At 40.1% G+C, this 13,651-nt stretch overlaps 1 protein-coding gene across 2 annotated transcripts in view; it reads right to left on the bottom strand.

Annotated features, from left to right (window-relative positions):
- Positions 1-341: 341 nt before the first annotated feature.
- FAM120A (family with sequence similarity 120A) overlaps positions 342-13,651 on the bottom strand; it is a 103,991-nt gene continuing 90,681 nt past the window's right edge. The window contains exons 14-18 of one of the 2 annotated variants that reach the window (XM_036856771.1): positions 11,720-11,903; positions 10,993-11,130; positions 8,515-8,656; positions 7,950-8,046; positions 342-1,891 (exon numbers count right to left, since the gene is read on the bottom strand). In XM_036856771.1, the coding sequence (XP_036712666.1) occupies positions 1,580-1,891; positions 7,950-8,046; positions 8,515-8,656; positions 10,993-11,130; positions 11,720-11,903 (873 nt within the window). In that variant the 3' untranslated portion in view covers positions 342-1,579. The remainder of the gene's footprint in view (positions 1,892-7,949; positions 8,047-8,514; positions 8,657-10,992; positions 11,131-11,719; positions 11,904-13,651) is intronic. The other variant, XM_036856772.1, reaches the window with a different exon arrangement.

Genomic DNA, 13,651 nt, shown 5'->3' with positions numbered 1-13,651 from the left:
ATTTTTATTAAGCATTGTAAGTTGCATTCAATAGCCTTCAGATACACCACACCACAACCCATCTACAATCAGTCAAACCCAACAGCAGTTCATTCTTGCACAATCCATGAGTTAGGGCAAAACTCCCTTCAACTTACAGTAAGATCCTACTCAGGTCTTGCGGGCAGGGATTGGGGAATTACATCTCATTTCTGATCACTAATGTGTGATGAAGAGCATCAGGAGAATTATATGAAAACGAATAAGAAGTGATTCTGATTTCAAAGTACATTGTTTGGAAACATTAACAAAAACATCAAAATGATATAAGTATACCTGCTTCTACTAAATTCTTGATGGGAAAGTTCTCAAGAACAAGCAATTTGTTTCCTGCTACAGAAGGGGGGGTTGTTTTTTTTTTTTTTTAAAAGATCAAAGGGATTTTTTTTTTTGTTTTTCACAGAATTTCATATTTTGCTAATATGAAGGCATAAAACAGCAACAAAGAACAATAATGCATACAGCAGTGAATACACCAGGGTAATGTTGATATTCGAAACAGCTAGATAATTTGGGGGGTTTTAGAATAAATGCAACAGAGGTCAATAATCACAAAATTTTAAGGTTAGAGCAAGATCAGTCAATGACTAAACAGAGTTAACATCTTTTATAGGACTATTACTGATTATTAGCATTTTTGTTTTGCAAATGGGCACATACTGGTAAGAATGGAAGAAAGGACAATAACATGCATAATATTAACTACACACTTTAAAAATTATGAACCATGCAGAAGTTTAGCTCAAGTAGTAGCACTAATGGTCTACGTCCGATTCAAAACCACATAGTTCATTGATCACAGATGCATGGTATTAAGTCACGAAAAGTTTCAGAACACAGTGTGTTGATTTTGAAAGGTCATTTGCATCTTCTATGATTTCAACTTTATCTCCATTTAACTTGCTTGTAAAGTATGTATGATGTACTGTATATTTAAAATCAGCAGAACGGCAATATTACTCTATAGTTTTTTTAGTTTTGATAGTTGCACTTTTTTTTTAACACAAAAGAACCACATCAACAGTGATGAAATTTAAGTAAGAAAGAAAAACTGTGGTTGTGCCTAATTTCTTTCATAATCATAAAATCAAAGCCTTAGACAAAGCTTTCTTGTGAACAGTAATGCAAAAATCAAAGATAATGGCATACATATGGTGCCAAATGCTAAAAATGATATTTTAAGCTATATATACTTAAAGACTGCCAAAATTTGTTTTCTTTATAGTTCAAGAAACACAGCTATAGGCTTTTGTCATTAACCAGTTTAAACTTTGTGTGTACTTCATTTTAAGTGTGGGAGTCAAATGCTCTTCATTTTCTTTCTCTCTTTTTGTTTTATTGTAGCATTTTGACTACAACTGGTTAAAACTAAAAATGTGTTGTTTAAATCTCTGATATCAAAGAGGGATCCGAATTTCCAAAGTCCTCATTTTTCTCTTACGGAAAGGAAAAAATGTACATAACTGTAGGCTCTCTTTCTCTCCAGATATTCCTAAATCCTTACCCTTCCAGCATCCTTCACCCTCTATAAAAAATAAGTTTACTCTTCTTTCTTTAAGACAGCTGCCTCCAGAGCATCAGCTCTACGGCAAGCACTGTCTGTACTTAGTGCATTTAAGTGAGGATTTGTATTGCACGTCTTAGAGTCATTGTTCAAGGCACTTTCCGAGTGGCTGGGGGCCCTGGTGTCGCCCGCGTTCCCATTCATCTGGGGAGCCGGCTTCTCCTCAGCCACCGCTCCGTTTTCAGCCAGGGACCCGTCTGAAGACACAGCGGAGGATTTAGATTCCCCGGATCTCGACTTCAGTTCTTTGGCCACTTCTTCTGCTGAAGCAGCATAAGGAGGCTTGCCCTATTTAAAATGAAGCACAGCAAGCGATAAGGCAGTTTTTGATAAACAGCGGGAGAGAGGAGACACCAGCTGAGGCCTGATGACACTCACTGCAGATTTAAGAACAGAACACAGCGAGTGCATGGCTGTGTCTCTCATTGTTATGTACTCTCCACCCTATGCATTTTATACTGTGTATACTCTCTATACATTCCATTATATACTCTATATCCTCCATAATCTATATTCTCTAAACTCTACATATTCTATTGTATACTCTATATACTCTCTACATTCTATTATATACTCTATGCAAGCTATTCTCTATATATTCTATTATATACTCTATACATTCTCTATACAGTTGACCCTTGAACAACATGGATTTGAACTGCGCAAGTCTGCCATTATGCGGGTTTTTTTCAATAAACACATACTACAGTACTACATGATCCACAGTTGGTTGAATCTGCGGATGTGGAACTGTGGATATGGAGGAGGGCTGACTGTAAAGTTATATGTGGATTTTCAACTGCGCAGAGAGTCGGCATTGTCCGAGGGTCAACTGTACTCTCTATACTTTACAGTCCATATACACTCTATAATCTATCCACTCTATACATTCTATTTTATACGCTATCCATTCTGTCATCTAAATTTTCTATACTCTAAACATTCTATTATATACTCTATCCACTCTGTAGTCTATATACAGAGTGGAACTGGAGGTACCTATCACCCTTACTTTAGAGACACCCTCTTGTACACCACGGGCTACCATGTTCCCCATTTGGGCTCAATTTTACACAGACCCAGACCCAGAAGGACTGTTCAACAGACCCAGAAGGACTGTTCTCATTTTAGTTTTCAATCCTATAGTTCAGAAACACTCATGTAAACTTTTCTAGAAGTCAATACTACTGTGATTCTCTTGGAACCTTGAGAAGCATAATATAAAAATACAGGAGGGCCAAGAAGCGGAGAAAAATAATACTGAAGACTTCAATTACATGCTTTCAAATCTCAAAACCCTCACTCTCTCGAGGAAAAGTCCACTTGCCAGACTAAACACACACTTGTGGCAGAGTATTGCCAGTGGTGATTAAGCAGTTCCCCCATGGGTGCCTGCTACATGAAATGTGTTGAGGCGCCTGCTTATTAGGGAACCTCCCTATAGTTATGAAGGATGCAGGAAGACTAAGACAGAAAGCCAGTCTCTACCTGTTTGGAAACAGACACTCCCTCTCTCTACAGCTAATTCTTCCCATAAGCGTAGGCCGCTGCAAGGAGTCCCCCACCACTATATGCACCACAAGCACGGGGCAGCACCGCCTCCTCTGTCCCACTGACACATCGTATCAGAACTGGCCCCATCAGGATGGCAGCAACAGAGAAAGGAAGGCCAGAGACTCTTAGGAAACAAGCTGCCCTTCATCATCTGTCCTTCTCAAGGTGCAAGAATACTACTTTCACTTAAAAACAAGCAACAGGAAGTACCAAGGAATCCACACATTATGGCAATAAAAGACGGAACAACATCCCTAAGGACAATGAAATACATCAGAAAGGCATGTCAATAAAAGACCAAGACTGCTTCCTTTGATTTTAAAACAGGCTGTGACAGGACAGGTTGAGGAAGAGGAGCACAGATTAAACCAGGAAAAGCCATAAAGTGAGGTGAAAAACTTTGGGAAGAATTTAAAATAAAGAAAAAATAATTCGAGAAATGAACACTAAACTAGAAGAAACAACGCCAAATAAACATCATAGTACCTGAAGGTGAAAGAACAAAATTTTTAAAATCAGAGAGATGAAGAAAGGGAAATGCAGATCAAAACCACAATGAGATACCATTTCATACCCACTAGGATGGCCAAACTCAACAACAGATAGTAGCAAATGTTGACATGCATGTAGAGAATTGGAATCCTCATACATTGCTGATAGGAATGGAAAATGGTGCAGCCATTTTGAAAACAGTTTTGCAGTTCCTCAAATGCTTAAACACAGAGTTACCATATGACCCAGAAATTCACTCCTACATGCATACCGAAGAGAATTGAAAATGTGTAGTTAACAGTTAACAGTACTCTTATATATTTGAAAGTTGTTAACAGTAGTTAACAACACTCTTATAGTTAACAGTACTCATATATTTGAAAGTTGCTAAAAGAGTATATCTTAAAAGATATACTCATCACAAGATATACTCATCACTTAAAAGATTTCTCATCACGAGAAGAAGAAATTTGTGATTATGTGTGGTGATGGATGTTAACTAGACTTACTGTGGTGATCATTTTGCAATAAATACAAATATCGAATCATTATGCTGTACACATGAAACTAATATAATATTATGTGTCAATTACATCTCAATAAAACCGGGGGGAAAAAACCAAACTTGTACATATATGTTCATAGCAGCATTATTCATAATAGTCAAAAAGTGGAAACAATCTAAATGTCCATCAACTGATGAACAAGTAAACAAAATGTAGTGCATCTATATAATGGAGCATCACTCAGCAATAATACAGAATGAAGTCCTGGTATGGGGCACAACATGTGCATTTACATGAAATGTACAGAGAGCAACTCCAGACAGAAAGCAGATCCACCAGAGACCATGGGGGTGGGTGTATGACTGCTCATGAATAAGGGGTTTCTTTTGGGGTGAAGAATGTTCTGGAATTAACGGTGATTGCATATGACCTTAGGAAGAGACTGAATTATACACTTTAAACAGGTGAATTGTATAGTATATGAGTTACATCTCAAAAAAGAAAGGAAGAGACGAAAAGGAATCAAGAGTATGCCAAACACTGAAGACAGACCCAGAAGGACTAGTACAACAGGAGCACCAGAGATGAAAACAAAGCAAAGCAAAAGAACTGAAATGAAAAACTAGTAATTCAAGAAAATTTTCTGACATAAAACAAATTTGAAATTGCATTTGGAAAGAAAGCATTGCATACTGAGTGCACTGACCAAGAACAACCAGCAGCAGGGCATGTCACTAAACTTTGATGGAAAAACGAAAACAATTTAGGCATTTAGGCCAAAACAGCAAATGACTTCAAAGGGAAAGACAATTCAATTATTATTAGCCTTTAACAGCAAAGCTTTATAACAGAAGAAAATCATATAATGTGTAAGTCACTTGAGAAGATGTGAACCAGTATTTCTAATTGCTAGGAAAATAAACTGTTTTCAAATTAAACACTGTTTTCCTAAGTCTTCCCTAGGAACCCACTAAAGAAAGAGCCTTAGAGGGACAAAATGGACCAGCAGACTCAAGGCTGGTGGGGCACGGGACACAATTATCTACGAACCCTGGACAAATGTGGCTGAAAGGAGTATACTTTGGACAATGTAGACCATAGTAGCAAAGCTATTTTTCAAAACTGTGAGGATGACGGGGGAAAATGGGGGAAGCATATACCAACATTTTCTTTTAATTGTTCCCAGTGATTGTGCTGTTGATGGAAGAATTAGCTATTCCTAGCAGACTGTGTATGAAATGTGGGATGAAGTAAATAATGAGTTATGGGATGTTCTAATTTAATCATCCTCCGGGTTCTTAGGAACCAAGATTCTCAGAAGGGAAGAAAAGACATACTGATATAAACAGTAAAGGTTAAGTCAAATTCCTGAAATCCTAAATTTGAATAAGAAGAGTCAGTTTAATTAGGGAGGAAAAAAGCAGCAGATTACATGTATATATGTTTGTGTGTGCATAGTATACGTGAGTGTGCATGTGTACACCTTTTCCCTCTAGCTCTGTTCATAGGAAAAGCCTAGAAATGGTGATTTGGTGTAGAAGAAAGAACATAGAGATGTAACAGAAATGAGACTAAATAAAAGCCTATAGTCCTCAGTTTGAACTGGAAACATCAGTGTGAATTCATGAGAATCATACCTTTAAAAAATACAATAAAAAGGCATATCGGTTGTGTGTGTGTTTACATATATAAAGAAACAGGACTCTGTGTGTCTGTGTACACAGAACACTAGGAACCATGACTGACCCTATGGCAGCCAGGGTCCATTGGTGCTCCTACTTGAAATGCCATTTCTCACTAAAGAAACTGAGAAACTAAGAGAAACGACTGTCACTGGTCTGCTGGGCTGGGTGATACACCACATAGGAAGCTACTGAAGACTAGAGGTCACGGCAAAGGGCTCAGTGGCCAAGGATGGGTGAGGTGAGCTACAAAAAACCATGTGTTGACCTAGTTCCGGTAAGGGCTGTAATACTCAGGCACCAAACAGAAAGCAATGGGAAGCATCTTTTTATAAAAATACCCCAATAAATAAAGAAAAAGAAATGACTGAATGAGAATATCTTCATTTTGCAATCTGCAGCATATGAATGGATTAACAGGTCCTAACATAAAAATAGATAAGCAGACATGAAAGCACTCACTACAGTCTTGCCACAGGGACAAACTGAAGTCCGAAGCAGCATCCAGATCTAGCTACCAGCGGGCAAGAAAGGTCAGAGCCACATGGGGAACAGCACCATGAGTATGAGTGTGCACTCGGCAAAAGCCAGAAGTCTGTAGGTGAAATAACCTGGGTTGTCCTTCAATAGATAAATGAAGGAAAAGAAACGGAGGGAGGGAAGCCTGGTGATTCAGAGAGACTTAGAAGACATAGCAAACTATAAGAAAATGAACACAATTCAACATCAGTGTCTAGGAACGCACATGTGAGTGATAAAACCAGAAAGAGACAAGGGAGAAATAACTGAGTGTAAAACTCCAGGGTTGTAGTTATTTTGTGCAGAGGGAGGCAGGAGGTTAGTGTTGGGATTGGGCCCGTGAGGGGCTCTTGGTATGGCTGGGAAAATGCTATTCATCACACAGGTGATGGCTACATGGCTATTTGACTTATAACTCATTAAGCTACATTTGTGTGTGTGTGTGTGGTTTTGGGTATCTAGGTTTTATATTAAAATAAAAATAAAAGTGCTTAAGCAACATAGGGACACATATTCCCCACTACCAGCTTAGGAAAGGCCCCTGTATCCACCATGTATGCCCATAACGTACAACCAGAGGCATTTTTATAGGACGAGCTCTGGAGAACCAGTAAGAATGAAGTTCTCCTCCCTCTTGTAAACCTGTCGAGAGGCCGAGAGTGCCTCTAGCTCAAAAGGGCATTTTGGTGAAGGCTGAGGAAGGTCAGGGTGGGGCTACAGGAGAGCCAGAATGAGCTGAGTACCTCCCCCTTGCTGGATGCTGTGCTGCAAAGAGGGGCTGCCTGGGCCTGCTTTCAGGAAAGAGACTGCCTCTGCACTTGACTTGCTTGATGTATTTCATCAAAACAGAAGCTACCAAGACGCTAAGATCACCTGGCAAAGGCAGAAGTTTTATTTTCTCTTGGCCAAGTAAGTTTCCAAATATGGGTTATTAATAAATGAGTCACAAGAGTGTACTCCTCTTAATGTTTACAAGGACACTATGGGAAAAAACTGTACTTTGACTAAACGCCATAATTCAGTAAGTGAGACAACATAATACATTGTTAGGGCTGATTGGTGTTTTTAAAAGATTGTTCTCAAGGGGAAGTTCATCAGAATCCAGGTCCTAAAATGGAATATCCAAAGCTGAAGAAAGTTCTAGCTCTTTCATGAAGACAGACGTGACTTTATTTTCTCATAAGCTGATCCTTTCAGGGAACAGCTAGTCACGATGGTCCAGGAGGAGAAAAAGATGCACTGTTCCAGGATTTAAAGTCACAATTTTCTTTTAAATCCTAAATGTGATTTACCTACGTAATGTTTTATAATATAAACAGCATTAATAGCTCCTGGATTATTCTCAGCTAAATTCCTATGTACAGCATTGTGAACACGAGATCATGCTCTCTTTACCACAAGTGATGCTAAAATGATCTGGGTCTGAGGGAATGTACATTTGGTAAGCACCATGTGCCGCTATTGTGTTAGAAGCTCAATAGCTACAGAAACATTCTGACACCCCTCCTGTCTGGACACAGGCACTGAAACACTGGCCTGGGACGATCAGGCACTCAGGAGTGAACTGGTACTAGCACTATGTTGTGTTATTACCTGAATCGCACCCTGGTTTTTATAGCCTCTGCCATAGTACCTTCCACCTCTTCCAAATGTTCTGATCACTGGAGTGGAAATAACTCCTCTTGGACGCCTAGACACATAAAAGAGGACGAAAACAAGCAGACTTGAATCTGTTACAGATAACATTTAAACATTTAAAATAATATCAGATGGATTTAAAGGTGTCTAGTCTATGCTATAGGAAGCACAAACTTTATTAAATCATGGTCACGCCAAAGATTTAGTCCAAGTAATCAATCTTATTTTTTTGGTATATATCCAGTGTATTCAATTTTAAAAATAATGCACTTCAAAAATGATTTTTTAAAAACATTAAAAAATGGTTAATTGAGTAATTTTTGGATAATTATTTAATAATGGTTTAAATAATTACATAATGCTATATATAATGGATTCCTATACAACCACTAAGAATGATGTGAAAGAAGAATGTATTTAATGAGGTAAAAATGTTCCTAGTAAACTCATGATTAAAGTAACAAGTAAGAGGCTGTTTTTTTAAGTTTATACAAATACATTTTCATTGTTCAGAACTTACCCTCTTGCTGGTCCTCCAACAGAAACTACCTGTAGGGGGAAAGGCCCACGGCCTCCACGGCCCCGTCTGCTCCCAGCCCAGTGGCCAACCACGGTGCCGGCTATTTCTAGCTTCCCTCCCTGAGAAGGTATAGGTTGGATTCCTGCACAAAAGTAGATGAAAAAAAAATCTTTACAATCACAGGACTAGCAAAGAGAAATAAGCAAGCAATTTCTTTTCAAATGTGGTTTCCATTTCATATGAAGCCCCTTTCTCTTGCTTTGTGAAGACTTGTTTATTATGTGAACTATCTATGTGCACAAGTTTGATTTTAATGGTTTTATTTTTAAGCTGTTGTTAAAAATACACCTGAAAGTAAGACAACTGTGTTGGCTATTTAAAGAACCCATGACAACTGAAATAGGTTACAACTGCAAAATGAGCACGGCTGTTAGGTAGAAATAGATCCAATAAAGTATTGGGTGCATATGGCACACCTTCTATATTACCAAGATGGAAATCTGCAAACTCAGAATGTCTTTCTCTTTGGGTAATTACTTACAAGTTTACTACCTTAACTAAACATTACAGAAATTAATCAGTAAAGCTAGCCTGTTACTTCTTATTGCATTATTAAACAATAATTTCCTTAGACAGGGTTACAAATATTCTTTGTATTCACTAACTTCTATTAATTACTGGTAGCCTGCATATTCTAAGGTTTTCTGACTTACCTAAGAAAATCCTCAAACAATTAGTTGGTACCAAAATTTCTGATAAAAACCAAACAAGACAGAACCTCAAGCATCTTCTTTTCTGGCACATGGAATGGATTATAATAAATTCTCCATCATCTTGGTATTAGCCATGATGATTAACAGCCAAGTAGCGCTGTTCAACAAAATCTACAACAAGCCTTACATTTTCTAGTAGCCACATTAAGAAAGTACAAAGAAACACATGAAATAAATATTAGTAATATATATTTTAGGGAGTTCCCTGGCAGTCCAGTGGTTAAGACTCTGCGCTCCCAATGCAGGGGGCATGGGTTCGATCCCTGGTCGGGGAACTGAGATGCCGCATGCCACATGGTGCAGCCAAAAAAAAAAAAAAAAAAAGTATATTTTATTTAACCCAATATACCCAAATTAACATTAATTTCAACATGTAATCAATATAAAAAACAACTACTAATGAGACATTTTACATTCTTTTTTCTGTATTAAGTCTGTAAAATTAGATGTGTGCTTAGGACACAGCTCAGTTTGGATGAGCCACAGTTCAAGTGCTCGAGAGCCACATGTGGCCAGTGGCTACTATACTGGACAGCACAGATCCGAATTCCAGACACAATTTGGTGGAAGTTAAGAAGCAGGTTCCTCTTGTCATTTCAGACTAAAAAACCACTTCTGACCAAACAATGTTCATAGTCAGAACTCCCCCCTCCTGCCCTCCCTGCCACCACAGTATTTTATCACAACTGCAGGCCAGCATAAGTTTCCAGGTAAGGGTTGCAAGAAGCTGAAGCCGATTGTGAAGCAGAGAACACACGTTACTGTGCACTGCATAATGCGCAGTAACAGGAGGAAAAGCACCCTGGACAGCCGGGAGAACTAAGGGGAGGCAGGAGAGGGGCATGCAGTAGGAGAGGAGAAGTGGCTCCTACAGCTACAGAGAGAGGGCAGCATTCATCTGTAAGAGTCTTACTGCTACAAAAGATGTCTCTAGGTAGCTTCTGTAAGTACGCAAGTAACTGAGCTGGAAAAATATTCCCGGTCAAGAAAGGCTTGCCTATCCTAAAAGTTCTTCAAAATTGTATTTGAGTGATCCTGTAACGTAGACTTGATAGCCATGTTTAGAGCCGCAGTCCCAAAATGTGGGATTTATGACAAAGTCACAAGTCATGGGCTTCAAAGTACAGCAAAATCACAAGATAGTATTTCAAGACTAAATGTTAAGACTTTTTCTCTCCCTCACAAGCCTAATACAAATAAGAAGAGAAGCAATGGGAATTTAAAATAGACTATTTATATATCTGATATTAGATCTTTCTTTAAAAATGTTTCTATGAAACAAACTGTGATAAAGTTTTTTATGCCAAGAACTGTACAATGCCCTTAGAATCTTCTATACAAGCATCATCCTCTTTACCCAGAGGGGGCTGTTAGGGAATACGACAGGAAAAAAACGTCACTGGGTATTACTGGGCAGCCTGTTCTATCACAGGAGACAGTGGTTAGGAGGCCAGGTGCACAGAAGAAGGGCTGTGTGTGGACACACACTGGCCCCTCTGGAAGGCAGAGATGGGCCACAGCAAAGCTGCTGCAGAGACCTGGGGGCAGGCAGAGGCTGGGAGAAGAGCAGCAGTGAATGCCAGAGTGGGGACCTATCAGGAAGGATATGGTGCTGGAGTCAGGACAGACGAGGAGGAAGAAGAGCCAGAAGAAGCGGGAAGCTGCTGGCGAACAGAAGCTCTAGGAGGAGGTGTGGCATAATTACCGCCCTGTGACTTGCTAGTCCTGCTGCTGTCACTGCCTGAGAAGGCTCCGCAGTGTCCTGCTGCCGTCGCCACGCGGAAGGCACGGTAAGCGCCTGTCGCTACAGTTTCCCCATAGGGGCCTCCAAAGCCACAGACTCCTGTGGGACCCGGGTGGAGAGAGATGGGAGAAGCCATGAGGAACTGGGTTCAGGGAGAGCCACCAGTGGGCTTTCAGGTAGAGCAACCCCCATGTCCTTCAGCTGTTGTTCTTACACCATCAGCTGCCAGGGAGGAGACTCCTGACCCCTCTTGTCACCAACAACACTGAAATGTCGCCTTGCCTGCTCTTGCAGGAGCCTCTGGAGACCGAACACTATTGTTGTGGGCTCTGCCACAGGCTTGGGAGGTGGCCTTGGTGGAGGAGAGCTCCGCTGACGCCACACATGAGAAAATCTTAAATCACAAACGTGGGCAGAGTTTTCAGCTGCACTGACCAATTTTAAAATCTTATCTCTGCAATAGCTTTTGTAGTTCCCGCTCCCTTTCCCATACATAATCTCTTCCGGGATCAAGTTTGCTCCTTTCTAATGTGAAGAGATGTTGCTGCAAACTTCATAACTAAGCCTGTCAATTATTTACAAGGTCTCAACACAGCAAGATATTGCCCACTAAGAAGGCCTGCACGCTGTACGTGCGTCTGTCTCCCCACTCTAGCAAGTCCCTACATACAGCGGTGGACACACTCACCTGCAAAGCCCCGCCCTCGGCCCTGTGCTGGTGGGACGGGCCCGAAGTGCCGTGGGTACACGGAGGTGGGGTAGAAAGGCAGCGCCGCTGGCGGTGGGAAGGGGAGCGGGTGGCTCTGCCGGGAGAAGTTCAGCCCTTCCAGGATGCTCTGCCGCATCTTTTCTACCTTGGCAGCTTGCTCGGCCTGGAAGTCAAGGACTGGCATGTGAAAACTTCATTCACAAGGTTTCAATTGAATTGGAAAGAACAGGAAAGAAATGAGACATGCTGACCACTGTGCCATGCCTACTTATTTACCCATAAATAACACAGTCACAATCTGCTCAGTGACACTTGTTTACAGAATGCAAACATGACCCCAAAAGCAAAAATGCAAAAAAAAAAAAAAAAAAAATTAACAGATACCTCTTCATCTCGTAATCTTAATCTTATAAAACAAGAATTTAAATTTCTACTTTCTCAGCATATCTTCAGGTGAGAACCATTTACTATAAAGTTTATTAACTGAAAATGAATTTGGTTCTCAAAATCAATGACTAAGTCCCGACAGATCATGCTCACAGCCTTCCTTCCACTTGTGGACCAGGAGGTAGATGATGCCTAGTTCACATCTTTAAAATTTACTTTCCTATCCATTTAATTTTCGGTCAGGTATTTACTGTATTTTACAGAGAAGGAACTGAGGCAGAGAGTGATAGATGCTTTTTAAGGGAAGCCTGGAGCTCTTTGAGACTGGACAGGACAACAGCCCAACTGATCTGTCTGTGGGGCTGTCTGTGAGATGACTGTTCAGTAACCTGCACAAATGTGGACAATACAACTTGTGTTATGTCAAATTCCACTGTGAATAAACATCAGAAACATTCAACTTGAGCGTCTTTTGTTAATAAATACATAAATATGTACACCAGCAACCAATCTTTAATCAGAGAAATTGAAAATCTGCTTACTCTGTAAATCTGTCTTTAGACTGAGCTTGACTAAATAAAGCAGCACGTGGGAGAATGCATGTTTTGTAGTCTAAGGTTAAAAAGCTTGCAGCACATGTGAGTTTCTCTTATACAAAGGGACAAGATAACCTCATAACCTACTTCACTTTATTTTTAAATCAGGATTTTTAAAAAGTACAGTCAATCCTCATTATTCATGAGTTCCACATCTGCACACTTACCCACTTGCTAAAATTTACTTGTAACCTCAAAATCAATACTCCTGGCATTTTCATAGTCATTTGAAGACATGTGCTAAGTGGGATAAAGTTTGAGTTGCCACCTGAGCTTGAAGAAGACAGCACTGCCTTCGTGTTTCAGCTGTTATACTGTAAACGTGTGTCCTGTTCACTGTCTCCTTAGTGCCACATTTTTCGTGTTTTTGTGAATGATTTTGTTGTTTGAAACGGCCCCAAGAGCAGTGCTGAGTACTGACTAGTGCTCCCAAGTGCTAGGCTGTGATGTGCCTTACAGAGAAAATGCACGTGTTAGTTAAATGAGCTTTGGTGAGGCTGAGTTATAGTGCTGTCGGCCATAAGCCCAACGTGAGTGAATTAGTAGTATATATGCATTAAGAAGTATTTAAACAGAAACACACTTAAAACAAGGTTATGTATCGACTGTTTGACAAAGATGATGTGACGGGAGGCTTGCAGGAACCTAACCGTATATTTCCCCTAAGAGCAAAGGTTCAGTATTTGCTAATTCAGTGTTCAAGGCGAATATATAGAATATAATTACCGTGAATAATGAGAACCAAGTGCACATCCTGAGCTGGGCACTGAGCTGGCATTTAGTTACACACTGGGCTGGGCCCAATCTAAATCAAATTCCTGTCACACAGGCTCATTACAAATTCGGTAGGAAAGACGACAGATTAGCCAGTGAGCGTTATTTCATTCTGGTTGTAGGTGGCCACCCGCTCCTCCCTGCCCCAACCAGC

This window comes from Balaenoptera musculus, chromosome 6 (genome assembly GCF_009873245.2).
Source record: "Balaenoptera musculus isolate JJ_BM4_2016_0621 chromosome 6, mBalMus1.pri.v3, whole genome shotgun sequence".
Lineage (NCBI taxonomy): Eukaryota > Metazoa > Chordata > Mammalia > Artiodactyla > Balaenopteridae > Balaenoptera > Balaenoptera musculus.
Note: the sequence above shows the minus strand (reverse complement) of the source record. Positions and strands in the feature narration are given on the sequence as shown.